Raw genomic sequence first — 23,941 nt, forward strand, 5'->3', positions numbered from 1 at the left:
TGTTGTCAATCTTGAACGATACAAGGAATTCTATTGGAATAGATTCGAGTCGCAAAAAACAAAAGAACTATTTGTATGTATTGTACAAATACGAAAATGTCAACTAGATTGGATATCAAAAGTAAATACCTACGATGTCATTGTAGGCTATACTTTACCAGGTACATAAATTCGAAGAGCACAGATGTCTGTAATGGCAGAACTACGGATACCCGAGTAGCGATACTGTGTTCTTTGACCTGATAGCCAAATAACCTCAAGGTTACCCAAGACAAGATGAAATGAAATTTCAAGAAGCAAAACGAAAGCAGAAAAGATACTGCTTCGATGTTTCCCAAGATGGGTTGTTAATCAATAATTCAATTCTATAATACTGCTGTGTGTTTTTACAAGAACTCCATCCTAGATTACACTTCAAAGTTAAGACTCAAGTGCTGAAAGGCCACCCCCGTATTTACGATTCAGCATCAAGAATGCCTTTCCCCTCTCTCAACCCATAAGATAGAAATAGTTCGTCGAGTTGTGATCATTTTCTAAATATCCTCGTAGCCTTGTCAAGAACTGGCCCAGCCAAAAGCTAATGCGTGTTACTCACTTAACCAAGTTTCCTTATACGCCCATCAAATGAATTCGGTTATTGTACCTAAACCAGTCAACAATGATGCCAACACTTGAGTTTTATAACATTCTTACTTTGTCCTTTGGCTTACTTTCTTCGGCCTTGGAGTCTGGAGCTTTTGCAGCACCATCGTCTTCCTTAGCTTTAACTTCAGCTTTCTCCTTCTCCTTCTTCTCCTTGAGAGCTTCATCTGCGATGACGTTCTTATCCTTCTCCCATTGTGGAGTTGGATCATCAAACTGTTCCTTCATCTTCTTATTACGTTCTGCCTTTTCCTTTTCTTCATTTTCGCGAGCAATGCGCTCTTGTTCCATTTCCTAAAAATCGTAAGTGATTTGTCGAAAGTCCAATATTATGCAACTGACCTCCATGTGACGAATGTCATCCACACTTGGCTCATACAAATGCCAAATAGTATAATGAGGTAATCCAACTACCGAGAACTTCATTCGTTTTGCCATCTGTTCTTTTAATTAGCATGAGCATAACAAAAGAGTAGAAAGAGTTTCGAACCTTTCCGAATCCCTCAGTCTCGGCATGCTTTTCAAAACTAAAGGCAGGGAAATGGACACCGGATCTGAAAACCTTGGCTTTGGCCAAAATACTAACACCTCCAACACCATCGATATCCATTTCCATATCAGGGTCACCATATGGATCTCTCAAGTACGCAAGATGGGGACGCCATGTCGCATATTCCGCATATCCCTCCACAATAACTGCATCTTCGTCAAGAGTATCAGCTAAGGCTAAGGCTGTTTCGGACTCTTGCCATGAATTCAAATCATAAGGTTGCTCTCCTCCAAGCCAATCTGGCAATGGTCGCCAAACATCTAAAACTCATTAGCCAATTGTAACAGAAATTACACACCATCACTCACTAGGTACGATGACGTCCTTATTGTGACGCATCAGATCCTCTAGAATTGTGAAAGGTGCGGTCTCGACATCCACATCTCTCCAGTAGACCCAGCTGTGATAAGGACGTAATGCAGCGCTTAAAAGCCAATTTCTAGCTTGTGCCATCAACTTTCTTCGGCTTGCTTGTGCAGCAAAACCATGACGACTCTCTACATCCTGGTTGACCTTTTGACCAAAATCCTTTTCGATGATAGATATTTCACCATATGGTTGTTTTGGGTCCTCGTCGGCTTGTAATTTCTCCAAAAGCTCCGAGAGCAAAGATAGGGTGTTGTCCTTGGAATCAGAGACCAAAAATGCAAGATCTATAAGATGATGCGGGTATGTAAAATTACGAAGATGCGCGAAAAACATTGGCAAATGGGGCTCGGCATCACGAAGGGGGGCACAAAGTAAGATCCGCTCCTCTCTCTCCCAACCTCTAGCCGTCCCTTGTACATTTGAAAGATCGTAATATCGAACGGTTTCGAGTTGAAAGTCCTCCCCTGAGGATATGAGGCCAAAGGATAATACTGGAAGGACCGCGGCACCAGGCCATATAAACAGTCCAACTACTAATGCGAATACTAAGACGAGAGTCAAACGAACGAGAAGCTGCCTTCGGCGGCGCAGCGCTGGCGGTGACGTCCTTGGCTGGAACCTGTATTCAAAAGGTTGTTAGTAGATGAAATGCACAATTGTGGCGATGAGTTTGGGTATTCAATTCGATCTGCACGAACCTATGTGGTGATATGGAGTATGTGTCGCTCTTAGAGTATGGATCGCTCTTGCGAGGATATCCATTAGAATATGCGGTTGCTTGATGCCTGGGCATCATTTTGGGTGAGGATGCAGATGCATAAGAGGGTAACAATCAAAAGAGTTACAATGAACCCAGATGGCCGAATGTCAATGTTGACAGTTGGTTGTGGAAATTTGAAGGTTGTGTATATCAGAATAGAATACTTTAATTCAAAGTATGAGCATCTCTAACTTCTGAGAGAGCAGGGGGGATTGCTGAGTGGATTCGTGTTCCTTGAGTGGAACTTGCTTCAAACCCAAAAAAGAACCTTAGCCACAACTTCCCTACAGACGGAAGACAATTCACAGGGGATTCTATACGACGTAATTGAACTTAGAATTTGTATGTACCAATCATATCTACATAGTAATGAATCATGTAATTGTTGGTACTGTACGAGTAAGATGGAATAATAATCAATTGTCATTTTCATTCATTTCAACTCACAATTGAAGAAGATACTGTACGAAGTATGGAAGAACGATATCAAGTCTGCTCTTTTCTTGACGTCTAATAAAATTGGACATTCCATGAAGAAAAGACGCATCCATAGAGTTTATCTTTCATTGATTGACCCTACCTCCCTAATCAAGACCTACCTGCCTACTGGATAGTATACATATCTATCTTATGAACGGCTACTCCAGCAAACCCATCACTGAAAGTCTGAAACGTCGAAGGAGCCATACTTTAATTTAAGCGATTAGACGCCAATGTTGAGCTTATTTTAAATATGTCTCTATGTAGGTATCTGTCTACCTAGGTAGGTAGGTAGGTGTGATTATGGCTGATTCAGCAAGTTAATGGGAAGTTTTATTATTAATTCACCAGTTATCTAACTTTTTACCTCGACAGGATACCTAATAAATTACCTACATCAGCTGTAAATCTTGAAAGGGGCTCCAGCTTGGTAAGGGTTAAGAACTTTCGGATATGACAGTCATACAGTGAGTGGCTCGAGAGTGGCCCAAGGATAAGCTTGGCACATAAGACGACATTAATGAAAGTGTACTCGTACGAAGTATGGAGATACCCTTTTGACTCTAGGGGTCCACCGAGTGCTCAGGTCCTCTCACGTGTTCTTGGTGCCTGAGACCTGTTCAGGCTCACATGGTTTCCGGAAAAGGTTTAGTCGAATGACCTAAGCTAGCGCACAAGCTAGTGAGAAGCTCTTTTTAATTCTCTTCGCACAAAAGATTAAAACATTCTTCGATCTAAAACCTTTCAATCTTCCACAATTCTTAACTGAAGGGAAGTCGACAGCAATTCAACAACCTTTGGTAAGTGACATTTGTGCAATCTCTTCATCTCCTCTCTTTTCGATATGATTACAAAACCGATCTGTCAATCCCCTGACAACCAGATTTATCTGGACATGATGTCTTAAAATATGTTTTAATTCATGATTCATCGAACCTCAAATTTATCATTGTACATTCTACCATTTGACAATAGAATCATTACTAACATGATAAAGTAACTTATAGTCTTGAGCTCCAATTCAAAATGTCTCCGAACATTGTTCCAGAACCCGTTGCCATATCATTCAATGCTGGCCGGTATTTGCTATTCGACATAGATGTCGTGACTCACCTTCGTAGGACTTACCATATCTGTGGTGTTTTGACTGGCACCATTCCGCAGATTCCACAACAGAACTTGTTCCTTGGCCTACCAGTCGAGTTACTACCAGAAGAGGCCAAAGTACTCGTCGATAAGAAGATTGCGTACATTGTTGAGGATACCCCTTGGCACAAACAAAACTTCGGTTCGCTGGAAGGCCTGGACAGGAAGAAATACCTAGAGTCCCTCAAAACCGAGGCATTCAAAGCAAAAAGGGCTGCCGATACTGAAGCCAGGAAGCGCACTGAGAATGCTTTAGCAAAGAAAGCTTTGAAAGGTGGGATTGGATCGTTACCAAGTACATCTCGTGCAAGTAATGATCCTCAAGATGCTATCTCCAATGATTCAGACCCTTTATTCGAGGATGAACGCCCTGCCTCTAGAGCTTCTTCTGTCGCATCCTCATCCACGAAATCTTGGGGTATCACACCAACTGTTTCAAATCTCTCATCATCTTCACCCCAAACATTTCCATCAAGTTCAGATCCATCCGTTCCTTCATCTTATCCTTTGTTTGCTCACTTGCACTCTCGTGACTACTTCATGACACCTGGTCTCCGATTCGGGTGCGACTATACTGTATATCCAGGAGATCCTTTACGCTTTCATAGTCACTTCGTAGCGACAGGTTATGAATGGGATGAAGAAATCCGGTTGCTGGACATAGTTGGAGGTGGTAGGTTAGGTACTGGTGTCAAAAAAGGCTTCTTGATTGGTGGCGAAAGTCCTGAGAAGAAATCTGATGAGGAGAAAAACGATGGAGTAAGAACCTTCTGTATAGAATGGGGTGGCATGTAATTCAAGAATGATATATCTACCTTATCAATGAAAAATGAATCGAAAATGAACTTCAATTGCATTTGTCGAATCCAAGTGATGCCTTCAAGACCAATGTATGAACTATGTGATAATTTTTGAAAGCAGCCTCCCAATCAAAAGCCTCTCAGTATTCCAATACATTGCATTTTGATCTATGGAGGTTAATGATGTCGAAGTACTAATCAGAGTTTCATCTCTTTCACCCCTCCCACCTCCGATAATGTGTAACCTTTATTAAGCTTCTTTTGAATATCACTACGGCACCTTGCATTCTAGAATCGGCCGGAACAACGTATTCCGAAACATTAAATGAGGTCGCATCAGACAATCAATAATATGTCCATGGGGATGTTTGGATTTCTCCTTTCGACATTAACTTTATTGACTGTCAACATCTCAGTCATATTCTTCTTCCTTTTAGCCCAGGAGGATGCTCTTTATCTGGATTTTTTGATGGTCCGGTGAGACCAAGAAACATCGACTAATTACCTATCTCTTTGTGACGACCTAAGCCGTTTGCATTGATTCGAATCTTAGCTTATCATGGCTACTCCAACAATGCTCGATAATGGTACAAAATTTGACATCACTTCGTGGACGAACTGGACCGCAGTTAATGTTACGCAATATGTGCCATCTGCAAGGGATTTTGCTTTGGCAGGACCGCGAATGGTCATGAAACTCGGTTCCTTTCTTGCAGTTCCGGAAAGTGTTGATAATATATTGGGTATAAGGATGGCAGCACGAATAATCCCAGAGGCTACTGGATCTGGCATACCTGATCCCGCAGAAACGATAACTGCCGCAGCAGTTGCGGGCATAAGACAGATTGTAGAGACCAGCTCGGAAACATTGACGGAAGAGAATATCATGGAAAGCTCAAGATTCTCTTTGGAGAGTGCGCGAAGTCTCGGGGGTTTGTTTGCTTATGCCACAAGCAAATGGGCCCTTGGGTGTATAGTGATGGCCATCGTTTTGAATCGCACGCACATAATGGCCAGCACGAGAAGGCCACTCGAATTTACATGGAAACCACGCTTCCTATTACGAATAATACCTATAATACTACTTCTCGTTCAAGCCAGATGGTTGCTGCAATCAATACAATGCCAGACATCCCCTGATTTTGGTTACTTACGGTGGGGTAATTCTTCAAAATCCCATAACCTCCTGTTCACCCAGGATGGAGGTCCCCTGCATACGTTCAGTCAAGCCCTTCTATTTGGTGCTAAGGATTCATCCTCATGTCTGGCAGTGAGTATGATTCCCAGTAATTACACTGTGGGGAACGAGACCAATTCTGAGGAGGGAATTCCCACCACATACGATCTTTCCGGATCTTTATCACTTCTATGGCCTTTATTCAAAACATTTAGCTTCAGTCAATTTGTCGAAACAGTGTCCTGCGCTGTTCAAGGTAAGCTTCCCCATATGATTTCCATTCATCTTTTTGTTTGCATGCTCTAGATAGTGCTAGAGGATTATGGTGTTCAAATTCTCCTTCATTTTCTATGATAGCTTGGGTATACCATAAGTATGTAACCTAACAACATCCAGGTCGTCAGGTCGCAGCTGAAACAGGAATGACGCTCTTCGAACACTCATTAGCCTTTGCTGAGGCCGATGCCGCTATTAGTGCTCAAATTGTTGGCTTTACCAAGATCAAGATTCCAGCGGAAGACAACTCAAATGCTGGACCTACTCAATTTGCTGTTACACGCTCCATGATCATGAAGAAAATAAATACCACTCCAGAAGTCCTACTTGTTGGGTTTCTCTCAGTTATGAATCACTTGAGTAGTCACATCCTTGCAATCTTCGATATTCAAGGAAGATTTCGGCTACTTAGTACCGGATTCTGGGGCATATCATTCATGTCTGTGATTGTATGGAGTCTCGTGTCATTTTCTTTCGATCATCCTTCAAGCCAAGCATTATTGAGGTTTCCTACGGTTTGTATTATTGGATTTATTCCCCATGTTCTCGTTTTGTGCGGTATTATCATATGTTCAATCATATACGGCGTTGCATTGATCTTGTCTACATTAGCCCCTGCTAGTGGTGTCGACGAGTCCAACATTCAAGTTGGACAAAATATGCCAGATACTCCTCGTCCTCGATTATCCTTCTCGCAGAGAGTAATCAATGCACATCATAACATGCAAGCGAATGTCCCATTGTCAAGTATCCGAATAACAATGCACATGGACTTCTATACGGCTCTGCTAAGGACAGGATTTGCTGTTATGACTATGGCTAGTGAAGCTGTTTATCTGAATGAGAGTCGAGGGGTAAACGTCAAACCTAATACCTGGCTCGAAGATGATCGTCTACGTGAGATTGAAGAGACTGGAGCACAATGGCTAGGCCCAAGTTTTAAAGCTCATGAATCTGAGCTTGCTATAGATGATCATATGCCTCATAACGTTGGTCTCGTAGCGGCTAGTAATCAGAGGGTATTTCCACAAAAGAATAACAGTCCCTATGCGCGCGAGATGACTGCACAGAAGAATGCAAAGTCCAAAGGACAAGAGCGATCAGTCAGAGATGGTGTTGGTGCTACAGAGCGCAGTGGGCGTTGGGTAATGGCATTGGAGTTCTTTCTTGGAATCAATAGATTAATTCTTAGCTGGTAAGTAATCTCCCGTCGTTTGTAGTTCACAGAAGTTCCCATTCATCAACAGGTTGACAATGGATGACTTTATTGGGAACGTGCAGAATGGTATCACAAACCTGCTTGCAATAACTACCTAGTTATTTCCAAACTCACCTTTGCGCACGCCAAACCCCTGTACATGCTGACAATTGCTAATTTATGGATTGCAGGTGGGCAACATGTATCTTGATGTTTATGAGTTGGCTTGGAATTCAAAGCCGCCCAGGCTGGCTTCTGTGGCTTGTATCGCGAACAAAGAGAGACCCCGCCAGCACAGCCGTGCAAGCAAATGACCCAGATACACTTAACTTCTGGCTTCTGAATATCGATGGAGAATTGACTCTACCCAAAGATGACCATGTAGATGTAGAAGTAGAAATGAGAAGGCGACTTAAGACCAGCCAAGAATATTGGAGTCGACACAGAGAGACTGAGTTGGACTCCAGTCTCTATCAATGGTGGCTGAATGGCGGCTGGTGGGGAAGTGATGATAACAGTGGGACATTCAGTCCCGAGAAAAAAGACATTGAAGATGACATGACCAGTGTAATCTCATATTCGACAGAAGATGAACGAGATTGGGAGTCGGACGATGCCATCACGGATGGTCAAAGAACTCCCACACAACGATCACCTCATCCATCGCGAGAATCTAGTCCATTTCTCGACACACCCCTATCCACAACAGATCTAGCTCAACTCCTACATCCTCGAAACCCCGAACAAAGAGCAGAAGCTCAAGCCCTCTCACTCCACCTCTCAAGCGATAAAATACTAACCCGTTCCCGCTACCGCGACATCATTCAGAGGGAACGAGCACATGTCCTAACATCCACTCTTCAACGCCCCCCAAATTTCATCCCCTCAGATCCATCAGGCAAACTTTCTCCAGACGAAGAAGCCCAAATCCTCGAGCATCTCATTATCTCCAAACGCAACTATCAAAAAGCCACCCAAGAACCTGCTTCCTGGATGCAAGGTGCATCCGGCATGGGAGAGAATGGCCCACAATGCGTGGTCTGTCAGAGCTCACCCAGAAGTGTGATCGTGTGGCCTTGTCGTTGCTTAAGCTTATGCGATGATTGTCGTGTTACGCTTGCGATGAATAATTTCGATAAATGTGTTTGTTGTAGAAGGGATGTGGTGAGTTTCAGTAGGATTTTTGTTCCATAGTGGGGGAAAAGGGTGAGAGTAGGAACTTAACAGGATGGGTGCGAACGGGTGCACAGAATGATTTGTTGGCTATGACACTCATCAGTTTGTGGTGGGGATTTGAAGTATGTTCGTACGGTACGAGCATATTCATACTTGACAGCAGAAAGGGTGGGATTTTCTTTTCTTCTCTTTTCTTTCTCAAGGGCGTGGGGATTTTATCGCGAGGAGTAGTACAAAGTTTTGTCTTTTCTTTTGTATCATTAGATTAACCTATGTTATGTGATGTGATCTGAGTCAGTAGTATTTATCATGACATGAGCACATATCACAATAACGCACATAATATTCATCACTAATCTTACCCGAAACTTCAATTCGCTTGATTCGTGTGATTCAGTACATCTTTCTTTGAAATGATTATTATTTACTATCTTGTGATATCTCCGTCTAATCCTGACGTGTAACATGTCGTGCAAATAGCGCCTTTATATCCAGAGCTCTGTGTGATTTCTGCAAATCCCCATTCTGTCCTGGAATGGTCGAATATGATCACTAGGGGGGATCGCATCTCCGCTTATTTTGCTTTTCTCCTGTTTCTATCCTGCCTTTTTTTTCGACGGCCCCATTGTGTAACTTCCCGCGCAAAGATGCTCAAAGCATGATAGATGAATCTGAGTTCCCTATCTCTCTCCATCCACCCAATTCGCATCTACTCTCTATGAAACGCATTTCATTCTTTACCATTTTCTTTACATTCCTGCTTGGGATGGAACACTCAATCCCCATCTTTCTCCAAAAACCCTGGGTCATTCCTCACCCTCGCCTCAAACTTCTTCCACCACTCTTCAAACGCCTTGAGAGGCACAACTTCCACCCCCTTCCCATTTCCCGCATCCATGATATTACCGCTAAAACTCGCGAGGAAATTAAACGCATTTTTTATTATGCGTTGCGCCAGGACCAGCGTATCCGTATTCGTAGGCTGGGGCCTGGAGAGAACTAAAGAGGTTCCAGGATTTGAGGACGATGCGCCTGCGGAAGAATGGGACGAAGATAGCTGTGCCATTTGTGCAGATACTGATTCGGCGCTCTCGAGAGAGATTCCGATGGTGATTTCGCCTTGCATTTGGGGCGTTGAGGATTCAGCGTCCATGTCGATTTCGGGGGCATTGTTGGGTGCTTGAGAGGAGGAGATGTCGCGGTTGATCTTGAATATGGCGCTTTCTTTTCCGGGGCCGATGCCCCCGAGGAATTTGAAGGGGGGGTCGGTTGATGCGCCGGTGGGGGAGGGCGGGAGAGAGATATAGACTGCGGCGGCGGTGGAGGGGGGGAGGGTAATTCCGGGGAGGATGAAGACGCAAATGTGTTGGTAGGAGCGGGCAGGGAGGGTAAAGGTAAAGGATGTTGGGGAGGGGGCAGAGGTGGGAGTTGTGATTGGTGAGAGACCGGTAGGAATTCTGGAGGAGGGGGAGAGGTTAGTTTTTTGCTTGTTGGGCTGGCTGGGAAGCGAGATTGGGGGGTTAGAGATGAGGAGAGGTGAACTCACATGCCAAATAATTGGGATAATGAAGGGGGAGCTTGCTCCATGGTGAATTTGTGGGATTCTTGCGCGTTGTGTGATTGTGATGCGGATGTGACGTATGATAAGAATAATGGCTACTCAGGTATGTATGTAGCTAGCTGATCAGAGCTCCAATTTGTGCTCAAACAATACGAATCACACGAATTAACACAAATACAATGACTGTATCTAAATAAATTGGTAGCTTTTGCAAATGATAAAAATTGCTTGTAAATGGAGTTTGAAGAAATAAATGCGGATTTCGAATTGAGGTAACTGTTTTCACTAAGTAATAAGCTTAAGGAATTTTAACGTCATTCGCGAAAGTTCTCGTTGCGTCTACGATACGATATGAAGAGCTAACAATGAGACTGTGGGGCTTGAGCGGGGCAGCTTTTTTTGTGTGTGGTGGGGGTGCAAACTGCAAAGTAATTTCGGCCATCGGATTCACTTACTCAGTCTTTGCTAATTTTGACTCCCGAGTTTCATTCAATACACCTTGGTATAATTGCACTAGCAGTAATACTGTATTGATATTTGTATAAAGGGTTTTTGAAATACTCTTCCTTGCAAGACTCAGAAATCTAACCTTTGGACATTGGTTGTAGAAATATATTTGACATTTAATAGAAGTTTCTTTTTTGGATACACTTTATTCAACGCATACGAATCACGCATTTCTAGAGAGAAAATATCTAGAGCAAGAGAGAGACATCATGAAAACTTATTTAGATCTTGTCAATGAGTGCGATACGTGAGTATTTTTAGTTTAAGTTCTCTTATTAACTTGGCTATTGCTAGATGGTATGTATCACTGCATGGAAATGGCTGAGTGGGTGGTGGCTTTTGAGGGAGGTGTGGGGGGTTGGACTGCTTCTTGGGGAATACAAAATTTTATTACACTACCAAGTGGTTGGTCAATGAAGTTTTAATCCGCCTGAGGATACATTGGGCTACAAGGATGAATAGAAGCCAATGTTCCCAAGAGCGGTTTTGAATTGAGCAAAATTCCAAGCTTCAAGTTGAACATGGGAAACTACTCCACTCGACTGCATAACCACACCAATCTTGTCCTGACCCTCAAGGCTCTCTTGCACTACCTATCTGTCGTTGTTCTCTCTAGCTGCACCCTCAACTAATGTATCCCCAGATTTCCCTACCCAGAGAAAGATGCTACCGCTCACTCAACTCTAACCTCCACCCTCTACACTCTCATCCATGAGGACCCCACCACATCCACCACTTACCCCTTGGGCTATATCACCCTCCCCGTCTACCGTGCTCTCCTCAAAGTTCCCACCAGCATCAAAGGAGAAATGAGCGTCAACCAATCTCAACGCACCATATCCCTCTTCACGCAAGCCACCGAGCCCGAACGCAGTGCCGCCGTTGCAGCAACATGCGAGTACTGGCGCACCAACAAAACCTTCGAAGTTCTATCCGGCTGGCGTGATGAGCTATATCCCGTCTATGGTCCCGGAAATGAAGTACTCTGGTCCATTGAACGCAGCGCTTCTGTTTTGTTTGGCATTCTCGGTTATGGAATTCACATGATGGCATATGTACGCTGTCCCGAAGTGAAGTATGGAATGAAATTGTGGGTCCCGAGACGTTCGGCCACAAAACAGACATATCCATCTATGTTGGACAACACAGTTGCAGGAGGAATGTCTACGGGAGAAGATAAGTTTGAGGCTTTGGTGAGAGAGTGTATGGAAGAAGCCAGTTTTCCAGAAGATGTTGTGAGGAAAAATGCAAAGGCTCACGGCGCTCTTACGTATTTCCATGTACGGGGAGCCACTGCTGGAGGAGAAACGGGTTTGATGCAGCCCGAATGCGAATACATTTATGATTTGGAGTTGCCTGCTGATGTCATTCCTAAACCGAATGATAGCGAGGTAGAACAATTCTACCTTTGGACAGTAGAGGAAGTTCAGGAGCACATGAAGTTGGGAGAGTTCAAATCCAATTGCGGAATTGTTCTATTGGATTTCTTCATCAGATATGGCATATTGACAAGGGAAAATGAGAGCGATTTCGATGAGATCAAGAGCAGGATTCATAGAAAATTGCCATTTCTAGGACCACACAATATTTGAATATTTTAGTATTCCAGATTTTAAAAGGTATCTGGTGCTTGAACGCCCTCAAGACTTTTTCAATTTCCCATCCACAACGCCCCACGCAAATGCAAAACCACATACGCATACGATAAATCGGGTTTTCTAAGTATCGATTTTCGTCTGCCAGATTCCTCAGAGAGTTCACCACAACATAGATAGCGAGTCCTTTCCTCTATTCGTTTTCGGTTTCCCGGGCAGTTTTTCAAGGCTATCTATTTCTTGATGAGGAGGTAGACATAGTCGACTCTTAGAGGTGTAAGCTTCTTATAAGGACCCTCCAATCCCATTAACAATCCACCGAAGGAGATGTATGCCTTACTATATCAGAAGTCAGTCAACCATTTCACAACAAAGATAGATACCATAGCCAAATAGCAAGCAAACAATCTACCCAATCCTCAATCTCAAGAAGAAGAAGAAACCTACATAAGATCACTGTTCTCCTGATCCTCAAACTTATAAATCTTCCCGTGACAAACATAATCAAACATATCCGCAAGCGTAGCCTCACCCCCCAATCCCATGCGATTAGCATCCCTCCATCCCTTTCCATCATCCTTTGTGCCATCCAAGTTAAGAGATGTCGCAAGCACAACGCGAATGTTGTCGCCGACGGCTAATGGGAATAGCTCGGTATTGATATCCAAAAGCATGGAGACGGAGTGATCGACCGTGGAGGTCGCCTTGATACGTCCTACTCGTACATATTTCTTATGATCTAATTCGTTAACGGTGAAGTGCTCGTCGAAAAGTTGCGCGTCTTGAGGACCAGACATTGTGGATTAGAAATTGGAGATTGTGGAAAATGCGATGGTAGTATTCGAACTGGAGGATCTTTGGGGGTTTGTATTGATCTCCGTGTAAATTGATCGAGGTATCGTATCGAAATATTATTCTGCTGGACTTCGACTTCAATAATTCGGGAGTGTGGTATAAATGGCGATGCTGTAAGTAAATACTCAGCAAAAGAAGCTTTGTCTTTCGCAAAATATTGCACTCTTCCAAAAACATCGAAAATCCAGACGGAGATCGGCCAAACGAATGTTCCGGCGCAAAAAAAATTAATAGCAAGTGGCTCGCTTTGGGTGGGATGCGAATCCCATAAAACACCTACCCCGCGACCATCAAAATTAATTCTCGTCATAATTGACACCACCAATTTTCTCCAAAATGGCTTTTCGAAAACGCAACGTGGCAATCGCGCAACCGGGAATCCAAACTTCGCAGACTCCTATTCCGGAAAAAGTGGCACCCGTTCCTGGTATTCGTCCCTCACCACTCGATGGTCGTCCAACGACATCGACGGGAATCCGTTCGCTCGATTCTATACTAGCTGGTCATGCGGGACTTGCCCTCGGCACTTCGTTGCTACTTGAGGAGAGTGGAACTACAGATTTTGGGGGCACGTTGTTGAAATATTATGCTGCGGAGGGAGTGTTGCAAGGACATCATGTTCACGTTTTGGGAATGCATCAAGGATGGGGAAGAGAATTGCCCGGAATGGGGGTTGCGGAGGGATCGTCTTCGAAGAAAGATGCGGATAGTAAGGCGGCAGATGATAAGATGAAGATTGCGTGGAGATATGAGAGATTGGGGGAATTTGGGACGAGTGGTGCTAGAGGTGGGTGGCCCTTTGTATATACGTTTGACCGATTCGTAGAAGAATATAATATCGAATTACAAAAGCTAATGCTCTTATTTCTGTGTAGAGAGAAACACTGTGCAATCAAGTACTGGCTCCTCAGGTCCGCCTTCAATATTCTGTCACGACTTCGATCTTAGTAAACGATTGATTCCACCTTCGTCTACCCAGATGCATTTCATACCCACGATTCTCAGACCCGACTTCGAATTCGCAGATACAACAAACGATACAAAATCACCCTTCACACCATTCGTCCAACATCTCTCGACTCAACTCTCCCGAACCCCTCCTACGACTATCCACCGCATCATAATTCCCTCCCTCCTCTCACCAGCTCTCTACCCCTCGCATGCATCTCTCCCCCACCATATCCTCCCCTTCCTCCACGCTCTCCGAGCCCTACTCCGCCAACACCCCACCCGACTAACTCTCATGCTGACCCTCCCTCTCCCCCTGCACCCTCGCACCACCGCCCTCACAAAATGGATCGAGCTCCTCAGCGACGGAGTCCTCGAAATCGCTCCCTTCCCATCCATAGCTATCATCCCCAAAGCCACACCGTCCAGCTCCTCCAATCCCGCTCAAGAAGAGCCTCCACAAGGCATGCTCAAAATCCATCGCCTACCTATATTCCACGAGAAGGGCGGCGGAAGTGCTGGATTCGCTGGCGACGATTTAGCATTCTCGCTAAGTAGAAGAAAGGGACTGGTAATCAAACCCTACAGTTTACCACCCGTCGAAGATGAAGGGGAGGAACAAAAGGGCGGGATCGACATCGATGGAAAGGGAGGAAAAGCCACCAAAGTCGATATTGAATTTTAGATCATCATAATTCTTCTCATCCATCAATTGTATGGACAAAATTTGTATATAGCATAGCACCGGCGTTGGAGACGGATAGGAAACTTTACTCGGAATCGGAATGTTCAATATGATCTCCTAACATATCTTGCATCTCGAATTGGTTCCAAGTACCGTGTCCATTGGATGTGATGGCTCCCATGTAGTTACTGTCATATATGGCTTCTCGGGGATTATATGACATTCCTGAAATATGACGACGAGCTCCTTCACCTAGACATGAGGTGAGTATCATCCATGCTGTAGCTTTCGTTAGTGCTTGAGTGATGTGTGAGGAGTAGGAATGGTTAGGGCCAGGATCACATGCCGATGAAGAGCGTAATGCCAATTGAAATCACTAGAATCAAGGGCCAAAGTGCAGGCATTGTGAATCACGATATAAGGTTATCGTTTTAGTTTCCTTGATCCGTAGCTCATCAGTTGCAGGCGATGTTGCTAGTCACTCAGAGCTGGAGGTAAAAAGGTCATGCTGACTAATGTAATATCACATCTTCGGCGATGCTGTGCTGAAAGGACTTGCAGATCAAATTTACATGGAAATAAGTACAGTGCTACGAAATGGTCTTCTTCGATTGTATCAGGTCACGGTGTCAAGAATGCTACGATGAATATGGAAATTGGCAAATGATTTATATTACAACTATCTGATAAAGCACATTTCTTGCCCCTGAAGACATCTCATCATTCCATAGTGCTGATAACTAAAGGACCTACCTCGTTCCAAACTTACCTGCGAGTGTTATCCAAGCCAACATACTCCATGTCAAGCATTTAAAGTCAAAGACTCAAATGAACCTAATAGCAACCATCAATTAGCAAAGAACTAATAGTGATGTTTAATGCTGAAATTAAATTTCCAAATGGTTCAGAAAGCCGTTTAAATCAAGCACTTCAACCGGCGACAGAGATCTGAACTACAAGACGCAAGACGAATCTCTGAAGCTCTGAAACCCCAGCTCCACAACCTATCATCCCAAGCTTGAAGGCCCAGTCCGGTGCGGGAGTAGGGTTCGGTTGATGAGCATTCATGGAATGGATAAGCTGTTATCATCATAACGAGGAGGTGCTAAAGGTGATGTAGAGTATACCGTACCTGTGAATATCGTTGTTGCGCCTTGGATGCGTGGAACGTGAGAAGAATCTGTGACTGAAGTGACAATTAGCTTTTGTAATGCGTAGATGGTTAAAAGCAAAATGAAGTAATGTCTTTTTGGATCAGAAAAGTTTTGGTATATTGGTTATCAACATGAAAGTTCAGAAGCAGAACTGATTAATTTTTTTTCATCATATAAAGACGGTATGGAGCGCGAAATTGGAAGATAAGTGAACTTACAAATGAGAAGACTCTTGCTCCAGGTGCAATAGATAGCGGGGTAGTGTTGTCGGAATGTGTGCTGCTTGGAGCAATCATGATCTATAATCTTGAGACAAGTGTTAGCAATTGCAAAAGGTAAATGTTTCTGATAGAAATACGAGCATTAAGATCGTGGCTCATATGGTGATGCATGTTTGTTCGTGGCTCAGGAGATCGCCGAGAACTAAAAGGTGTGTAGTTTGAATCCGGGCCAGGAAGATGTGAATGAAGAAAAGGATATAAAAACTTACCAAGTTAATTGAATGCTGAAGGTCCAGCTGCGACTGAAGATATTAGTGCGCGAAGTTTTATACTTCTTGTCTATTAATACCATTGTACCAGGCAATGCTGATATATTGCATTGCATTGCTTAAGAAGCAATTGATGAGGTTTGAGATGTTGAAGAAAATAACTTGCAACCATCTCGATACCAAATCAGAAGAATATTTTTTATTGTATTAAAGAGAAAATCTGGTCGAGGTTCGCGAAAATTTAAGAAGCTTCAACCACGCTAAAAAACATCTGCAAGGATTATGTCGGTCCGTCTATTTATCCGGACCCCCGGCAGAAAATGTTGATAGTTCCTACCGCAGAGAGCTGTTTGCGATGGAAGTAAAAACTAAAAAGACGATACGATAGATATAATTTAGGTTGGCCAATTTCACCAATTTTCATATCAATCATGTCTGATCGAAGGAGAATAAATGGTCCTCCCGGGGGAACAAATCCACCAGTCTTTTTAAAGTATCTTACCAAAGATTCAAAGAATCGTCCAGAACGACCATCTAGGAACAGGCAACCCAATGTTTTAAGGAAAATTTGTATGTATATATATATATCAATTTCAATACCAATGATTCTAAACTCACCTCCAATCAGTTTTAAAGACCGGTGTAACACCATCAGCCTCAGGATCCGCATATCTCGAACTTGAACCATCTCAACCCTCAAATCAATCAGCGCCAGGCCTTGCTTCCCTCTCTACATCCGGTCTCAAGCTTGCATGTACCGTCCATGGCCCTCGACCATTACCTAAGTCTGCCGCATTTTCACCGCATATGATCCTACAGACGCATGTCAAATACGCGCCATTTGCAGCTAGAAGAAGACGAGGATATGTTAGAGATTCAAGTGAAAGGGATCTTGGAGTGCATTTGGAAACGGCATTGAGAGGTGTAATCATTGGTGATAGATGGCCTAAGAGTGGAGTAGAGATAAACATCACGATTCTTGAAGGCGAGGAGGATCATTGGTGGGGTGATGATAAATCTTTTGGTTCGTTGACGGCTGGTGGATGGGGTATGATGAGTGTACTCAGTGGTTGCATCACCGTTGCTTCTGCAGCTATTGCCGATGCTGGAATCGATTGTGTTGATGTTGTTTCTGGCGGAGTTGCCGCGTTAGTACGTTCACCGGCCACTTCAGAGCAGGATGGCTCTACTGAATTGGTTCTGGATCCAGTACCATCTGAACACAAGGAGATTCTAGCTGCATGTATTGTGGCATATCTTCCAGCTCGAGATGAGATCACAGACCTTTGGGTGAAAGGAGACATTGGACATTCAACTGAGTCTAATACTGATGATCCATCTTATGAAAAACTTACAGAGAATGCGGTACAGGCTGCTTTGGGTGCACACAGGGTTCTCATCGGAGCTCTGAAGGAAACTGCAGATATCAAATTCAGAAGATGAAACTGTATATGCAATGCTTGCTTGTGTATTTGAAATTGGAGTTTTTGGGCGTTAGAAAAGAGAGTAATCATCAGCCAACATTGGCTTAGGATGAATAAGGCGTTAAAGGAAATCAGGACCTTATTGCATGAAAGCGAGGAGTTCCTCGTGATCTTTCGAAAGTTAGGCTTCGATATCTACGTTGAATGATTACAGAATTGTCATTGTTCATTTTGAAACATAGGTGCACATTCTTCTTGGTACACCTTTTTTCATGATTGATTTTGTATTGTATGCACGAACAACATTTCAAAAATTCCATTTGAAGCCCCTTCACCATTTTTCACAATCAAAGAGCACCACAAAAGCCTCTCCCATTTTCATGGAATTCAGAGACTGTATATGGAGAATATCTTTGACATATCTCTCAAACAAACACCAAGCTTTCACCTCCCATCGAAAGCAGGCATTATAATAAGCCAACCTGCATACCAACACCCTCCCAAAAATAAAAACATCCCCAAACTCTGTCGTTTCATTCATGTATTCACAGTTCGCTTTCATCATCTTGTGGTATATAGAAGACCAAACTTCCCATATCCTAAGTCAACTTGATGGAGAGTCCTAAGAGATTATTGATTACTTTCTCAAAAATCCATGCTTAAACATTTCAATACAACACAACATCGTCATCTCACTCCAAAACTACATATCCAAAATCGCTAAACTCTTCACCCCTCAATATCACCAAGAAAGGCGAATCAGCAATCCAAATACTTGCCAACTTCCAAACTCGGCAAGCCTGAGAGTGGAAAGGAAAAGGACGCGAATAACAACAAACATGCCCTCGAAAATTCAACTCGATGAGAATCTTGTGTTTTTGTATATTTGTCTACAGAAATCTGATATGAAAACTGTGAGTAAATTCCATGGATAGGATGTTTTGTTAATATTTTGATTATATATCGACATCTTCCAAATAACATATTCCAACGCTTTATCCCATTTTATCTTCCCCGCCCCCTTTCCAACCAGCTTAATCAACACCCATGACTTCCTTTCCTCACTCTAACAATTTTCTCCCCACCCTATAGATTGATTTCGCAGCCGTAGGCCAAACGACTAATCTCAAATCTCCCGCTGCACGTATGCGCTACACGAGACTGAAACGCCAGATTGAAAAGGGGGTTATTGGGGCGAATGCGAATATTAATCTTGGGAGTGGGGGGGATGAGAGGGAGAGGAATGGAGAAGAGAAGGAAAGAAGGAAGGAGAAGAGAGAGAAGAAGATGAGAGAGAAAAGAGAAAAGGAGGAGAAGAAGGAGAGAGAGGATGTTGAAAAGAAAGAGAAAGTGGAAGCTAAGGAGTGGAATAGGGTGGAGGGCGGAATGCGAACGGGGATGGGGGTGGGGATGGAAATGAAAACATATGGTGGAGTGGAGAAAAAAGAAGGGAAGAGAAAGAGGGAAATTGAAGATAATACGGAATCGGACACAGATGCGATCTCAGAACCGGATTTCCATCTCCAAGGATGGAAAAACTCGATACTCAGCAACACAACCTCTCCATTCCCCGCAGATCCTCCCCCACTCATCCAACTTTCCACGCACCCGCACGCCGAATATCCCTCTCACCCATACATGCACAACCATCCCGCAACTTCCGCTCCCCAAACCAACATCTCGCAGAGCGATCTTTCAGAATCACAACCCATCTCTCAAACTCTCCTCGACCAACTCCCCTCCCAAACATCCTCCTCTCCCCCACTCAACCCCCAAATAAAACTCGAACCCTACTCCCCCTTCTCCTCCTTCTCCTCCTATTCCACGGAGCGCAGCATACCCAATCTTCACGAGCGCACCGAAGACGAAGACGCAGATTCCGAAGACGAAATGCCGCTTGCCAAACGTCGAGGTGTGGGAAAACGACACACTTCTCAATTTCAGTTTCAATCTCAATCTCAATCTCCAAATGGAAATCCAAATCCAAGCATAGAAGCAACTTCACATACGCATGTATCGAAAATCGCAGAGGGATACAGAGATGCACATTCGCATTCTCATTCTCATTTTCATTCTCATCCGTATTCTGAGACGAGAGATCCGCAACAAAATGTATGTGCAGAAGAATACACCTACACACATCCTCCTCTTCTCCATTCCACGCACGAACCTAGTACTTCTCAATACACACACGCACACGCATACGCATACCCAACTCCCTACAGCACCCCCTACAAATCCATCTACATCCCTCAAACTCCCACTTCCCACGAACCCTTCGAGTCCTTAAACTCCACTCCCTCATCCCCATTAACTCCCCTTCCCTCTCCCTCCCCCTCCAAATCCCCTTCCGCACTCTCAAACCCACCTCCCCATCTATCTCCCCATCTCCATCCCCACAACTGGACCGATACATACCAATCCTACCGACATCTATGGGGCACCGAACGTATCGCACGGGTTTCGTCTCCGCCGTCATCTGTATCGATTTCTTCATCTTTGCCTCTATATCATAATCGTAATCTTGATTATAATCACACTCACCGTCAAAGTCACAGTCAAAGTCATAACCATAACCACAATAATATCGCAAACGCTAATGCGATTTCCGATTCTGATGTTCCTCTTCCTAACAAATCGCCTCGTTCGAATACTCATTTATTATCGCCGCAGTGGTGATTTCTTTCTTGCTTGCTTGTTTGCTTGTTTGCTTGCTTCGAAATTTATTCTCTTAGTTTAGCCGGGGTTTATTCGATGGGATCAGAATAGGTTGCAATAGATCAGGCAGGGTTAGATTGGATAGATTCAATTCCACCATCTCATCTCTTTTCAAAGAATACAAAACCAAATTCCTACTTCAGATTTCTCCTCTTCAATTGGCTTTCTTCAGATGAGATGACATACCACAATAAATGAACACTGTAGAAACAATTTCATTGCATTATCATCTACTCCATCAAGATGATATCACTAGCCGCCCAAATCATGCTTGAGAAAATGATTATATATGTCAACTGAATTAATTCATCGGCATACTTTGATGATGCCTCTCATCTCATACTCTATGTGCAGTACAGATATACCATCCATCTATTCGCAATCACCGTCTCAAGACTGCAATGGCAACCCCATGCGTATCCTAAAAATATGTACAAATGTCCTTCTCTGTAATAGACCGAATATCCACAAGCTGCGTCATATGTCAAGCCAAGCTTGCAGTCATTTATACTCAATCAGCACCATCCATCATTTTCAACGCCAGTTTTCAACTCCTGTTCCATTCCAAGTAAAAGCGCCATGCTAAAAGAAGAACACATGATAAAATAAGGATAAAGAGAGAAGCTTCCCAGTTTCGAATTAGAACTTGTTTCCTCATTTCACTGGTCTGTCGATTCATTCATTCTCGAATTCTCGTGTCATGACTCTTCAAGCGGTGTCATTAGCGGGCTTTTTCTCGTCGGACTGCCCGTTCTACTTCTTCTTCCTGCACCCAAAGAATGCAAAGTAGGGGCCAATCTCTCTCTACTTTCCGTTCTGACTACCAGGCCACTTCTACTCCACGCATTTGGAATGCCGCTTCCCAGACCAAGGCCAATACCTTGGCCATGCTGCGAATTATTATCGAAATAATTGGCCGCCTCAAAATTAACCACATTCAATTTCGGCGTTGCTAATCCAGAAGATCTTCCTACTCGAGATCCTTCACTTCCATCCGAATTGTCGTTTTCTTCAGATGAATCAATGTCCCCCAGTTCGAACTCAGCAGCGGCATCACCATCTTCCAAAACGCGTTCGTAACTAGTGGAGCCTCGAGATCCGAATAACTTCCCTGTGCCGAAGAAACCACGAGAACCTTTCTTTGGGCTACCTGGTCGACGGTTCCGACGTAAAATTGTATTGACACCCCTATATAACCGAAGTCTCCTATCTCTCTTTCGGAATAGATAAGCAAAGAGTACCATAATCAAGAGAAATAAGAGAAGTCCGGGAGTGGATCGAGAATGTGCCTTTTCAATGAGATCATCGGCTGCATCAGACCAATCGTCGTCGTCTTGGGGTATGGGATTTGCATTAGAACCAGCCAATTGAAAGTCTGTGGGGACACCCAAAGTATTGCTACCAAAGCCAACTGGTAAGGCATCCTCACTTGCTGGAGGAACTTGACCAGATGCATACAATATCATCTTTCCCAATGTCCAACTGACTTCTACTCCATCAATCTTGTCGACTGCTTGAAATGGATCCAAGAAACCTTTGCCTTTCGAGTGAAGCAACATTTCCTTTGTCGCATTGTAACTTGGTCCTGGCTTCTCCAATCCGACTCTCGGTACTCCAATTCCATCGTGAAGAACATTCATTAGCCATGAAGCTTTGAAGCAAACTTCTTGCGCTGTCTTGGCATCTACCTTCTTTCCCCATTTCTTCTTCTTAACCTCTTTCTCAATGTCGTCCCATTCCTCGCTACAGAAATCTTTTACCAAAGCTTGATATTTCGTGAAATCATAGGCTCTATCTTTGTGTGACATTTCAAAAACCTCATGGGTTGTATGCCAATACTCAGAAACTCCAACGAAATGGTTGACATCAAAATCGATGGCAGGAACATGTTGCCCGTGAAGCAAGCAAGGTTGGTCGGCACAAGGGGCATCTTTATCCAATAAGGGATATGTCGCTGCTAGGCATTGATCGAACCGGCCGGTACCTAATAAAATTGGGTCTTTTCCTGCCAGTTTCAAGTCGTCAACCACATCTCCATCTAATGTTGTTTTGAGGCCGGCTGGAAGACATGGATCGAGCAATTCTTTGGTATCCTTGGTGTAAGAAGCATCCATTAAACTTTCGACGTAGCGATGTCTAGCTTGGTTGACACCAAATCCTAACCATGTCGTAGTGAAAACTTTATACTCTGCGGGTTGTCCATTCATAGTCCGCATTCGCAATAACTTGAGGTCATTTGCATGTTTTTCGGCTTCGGTAGTATTGGGCGCAAATGCAATTTGCGCTGACGCTCCACCCATATCTAAGAATCCATATGTATGGTGTCCCTTGCCATGGGCGTGTTCTTCTGGTGTATCGAAACCTCCGAGTAGATAATTTGCAGCGATCCATCCATACAGTCCTTCTGTTTCACCGGGGATAACTTGGATATGTAAGCCACAATCTGGCAAGTCGAACTTTGTATGCTTTTGAGCATAGGCGCAAATCTCGGATAGAAGTACATTTTGTTGAACTTGAGGTAGTAATCGCATACCAGCTGTTGCCATCAAGAATATTGGTGTATCGAACACTTGATCTTTCGGGACGATATCGAGAGCGTGGTCGAGGAGCTGTTGTAAATGTTCTGGGCCGACATCTTGAGGCCTTTCGCCGAACGTCGATACGCCTGGCTTAATCTTCTTCGTCCATTTTTTGTTGGTTTCTAGCTTGGGTAAACTTTGTAGGGTGAGGGCGTCGGGATTCTGTAGTGCTTTGGCACTGTTAAGCCATCTATAGATGTGAACTCGAGTCCCTGACGAACCCGCGTCCAGGATGACACCATATCGCCCTATTTATTGACAATTGTTGGTTAGCAAAGGTTGATTGTGGTGTAAGTACAGCTGATGGATTTATTGAAGGGCTGATTTACATTTACCCATGAGGAGAATGGGAATCGATTGAAATTGGTCAAAGGTATCGAGGTGACGAGAGGTGATGAGAGACGAGGCAAGTTGGGTGGAATGATGGGAAGGGTGGTCAGGATAGAAATCAATCCCTTATCTCTTCGATATTTTGCGAGGATTAAGATTACGAATGTATATGTATGTATGAGGTGAGATGTGAGGTAGATCGGACTATAGTAGTAATCGCCTCCAGCTGATGAAGCTTTCCAAGGTTCCCTCAATCCCTTATCTCTTCGGAAGTTTCGCGAGTGTCGAGATTAAGAATTTGAATGCATTCGGTCGAAAGATTCAAATCGGAAAGAGCGAAAGGGGTGTACTGTATGTGAGGTACGGAGAAGAAGACTGAAAACGAATGGAATGATCTTCAATTAATGAAACTATTGAGATCAAAGTAAGGTCGGGACTTTGTACATGAAAATGGGTGGGATTATTGATTTGTTTTGTTTGTTAATTAATTAAAAAAGCATTTATTAATTGATTCTTCGTAT

General features: G+C 43.7%; 12 protein-coding genes across 12 annotated transcripts; 6 read left to right on the plus strand and 6 right to left on the minus strand.

Moving 5' to 3' along the window:
* Positions 1 to 634: 634 nt before the first annotated feature.
* EAE98_006938 (uncharacterized protein) lies at positions 635 to 2,357 on the minus strand (the record flags this gene model as incomplete). Its single annotated transcript, XM_038954561.1, has 6 exons — positions 635 to 643; positions 694 to 936; positions 985 to 1,080; positions 1,133 to 1,452; positions 1,501 to 2,180; positions 2,260 to 2,357. The coding sequence occupies 6 exons, from the start codon at positions 2,355 to 2,357 to the stop codon at positions 635 to 637; spliced, it is 1,446 nt and encodes a 481-aa protein (XP_038809241.1).
* Positions 2,358 to 3,827: 1,470 nt separating this feature from the next.
* On the plus strand, positions 3,828 to 4,742 carry EAE98_006939 (uncharacterized protein; the record flags this gene model as incomplete). The annotated part of the gene is made up of 1 exon (XM_038954562.1): positions 3,828 to 4,742. One exon carries the CDS (start codon positions 3,828 to 3,830, stop codon positions 4,740 to 4,742), a length of 915 nt encoding a protein of 304 aa, XP_038809242.1.
* A 258-nt stretch (positions 4,743 to 5,000) lies between these two features.
* EAE98_006940 (uncharacterized protein) lies at positions 5,001 to 8,937 on the plus strand. Its single transcript, XM_038954563.1, has 3 exons — positions 5,001 to 6,180; positions 6,321 to 7,395; positions 7,590 to 8,937. Exons 1-3 carry the CDS (start codon positions 5,307 to 5,309, stop codon positions 8,590 to 8,592), a joined length of 2,952 nt encoding a protein of 983 aa, XP_038809243.1. The 5' UTR covers positions 5,001 to 5,306; the 3' UTR covers positions 8,593 to 8,937.
* Positions 8,938 to 9,349: 412 nt separating this feature from the next.
* Positions 9,350 to 10,161, minus strand: EAE98_006941 (uncharacterized protein; the record flags this gene model as incomplete). Its single annotated transcript, XM_038954564.1, has 2 exons — positions 9,350 to 10,031; positions 10,121 to 10,161. 2 exons carry the CDS (start codon positions 10,159 to 10,161, stop codon positions 9,350 to 9,352), a joined length of 723 nt encoding a protein of 240 aa, XP_038809244.1.
* A 690-nt stretch (positions 10,162 to 10,851) lies between these two features.
* On the plus strand, positions 10,852 to 12,234 carry EAE98_006942 (uncharacterized protein; the record flags this gene model as incomplete). The annotated part of the gene is made up of 2 exons (XM_038954565.1): positions 10,852 to 10,889; positions 11,286 to 12,234. The coding sequence occupies 2 exons, from the start codon at positions 10,852 to 10,854 to the stop codon at positions 12,232 to 12,234; spliced, it is 987 nt and encodes a 328-aa protein (XP_038809245.1).
* A 236-nt stretch (positions 12,235 to 12,470) lies between these two features.
* EAE98_006943 (uncharacterized protein) lies at positions 12,471 to 13,034 on the minus strand (the record flags this gene model as incomplete). The annotated part of the gene is made up of 2 exons (XM_038954566.1): positions 12,471 to 12,576; positions 12,685 to 13,034. 2 exons carry the CDS (start codon positions 13,032 to 13,034, stop codon positions 12,471 to 12,473), a joined length of 456 nt encoding a protein of 151 aa, XP_038809246.1.
* Positions 13,035 to 13,428: 394 nt separating this feature from the next.
* EAE98_006944 (uncharacterized protein) lies at positions 13,429 to 14,725 on the plus strand (the record flags this gene model as incomplete). The annotated part of the gene is made up of 2 exons (XM_038954567.1): positions 13,429 to 13,879; positions 13,968 to 14,725. 2 exons carry the CDS (start codon positions 13,429 to 13,431, stop codon positions 14,723 to 14,725), a joined length of 1,209 nt encoding a protein of 402 aa, XP_038809247.1.
* An 85-nt stretch (positions 14,726 to 14,810) lies between these two features.
* Positions 14,811 to 15,129, minus strand: EAE98_006945 (uncharacterized protein; the record flags this gene model as incomplete). The annotated part of the gene is made up of 2 exons (XM_038954568.1): positions 14,811 to 15,004; positions 15,072 to 15,129. The coding sequence occupies 2 exons, from the start codon at positions 15,127 to 15,129 to the stop codon at positions 14,811 to 14,813; spliced, it is 252 nt and encodes an 83-aa protein (XP_038809248.1).
* A 526-nt stretch (positions 15,130 to 15,655) lies between these two features.
* EAE98_006946 (uncharacterized protein) lies at positions 15,656 to 16,548 on the minus strand (the record flags this gene model as incomplete). Its single annotated transcript, XM_038954569.1, has 4 exons — positions 16,370 to 16,548; positions 16,098 to 16,185; positions 15,858 to 15,905; positions 15,656 to 15,805 (listed from the first exon to the last, which is right to left on the minus strand). Exons 2-4 carry the CDS (start codon positions 16,173 to 16,175, stop codon positions 15,656 to 15,658), a joined length of 276 nt encoding a protein of 91 aa, XP_038809249.1. The 5' UTR covers positions 16,176 to 16,185; positions 16,370 to 16,548.
* A 252-nt stretch (positions 16,549 to 16,800) lies between these two features.
* Positions 16,801 to 17,812, plus strand: EAE98_006947 (uncharacterized protein; the record flags this gene model as incomplete). Its single annotated transcript, XM_038954570.1, has 2 exons — positions 16,801 to 16,939; positions 16,998 to 17,812. 2 exons carry the CDS (start codon positions 16,801 to 16,803, stop codon positions 17,810 to 17,812), a joined length of 954 nt encoding a protein of 317 aa, XP_038809250.1.
* A 415-nt stretch (positions 17,813 to 18,227) lies between these two features.
* Positions 18,228 to 20,472, plus strand: EAE98_006948 (uncharacterized protein; the record flags this gene model as incomplete). The annotated part of the gene is made up of 2 exons (XM_038954571.1): positions 18,228 to 18,707; positions 18,886 to 20,472. The coding sequence occupies exons 1-2, from the start codon at positions 18,633 to 18,635 to the stop codon at positions 20,470 to 20,472; spliced, it is 1,662 nt and encodes a 553-aa protein (XP_038809251.1). The 5' UTR covers positions 18,228 to 18,632.
* A 737-nt stretch (positions 20,473 to 21,209) lies between these two features.
* Positions 21,210 to 23,429, minus strand: EAE98_006949 (uncharacterized protein; the record flags this gene model as incomplete). The annotated part of the gene is made up of 2 exons (XM_038954572.1): positions 21,210 to 23,338; positions 23,420 to 23,429. 2 exons carry the CDS (start codon positions 23,427 to 23,429, stop codon positions 21,210 to 21,212), a joined length of 2,139 nt encoding a protein of 712 aa, XP_038809252.1.
* Positions 23,430 to 23,941: the final 512 nt, after the last annotated feature.

The sequence above is a fragment of the Botrytis deweyae genome (assembly GCF_014898535.1).
Source record: "Botrytis deweyae strain B1 chromosome Unknown BDEW_015, whole genome shotgun sequence".
In the NCBI taxonomy this organism is placed as follows: Eukaryota; Fungi; Ascomycota; class Leotiomycetes; order Helotiales; family Sclerotiniaceae; genus Botrytis; species Botrytis deweyae.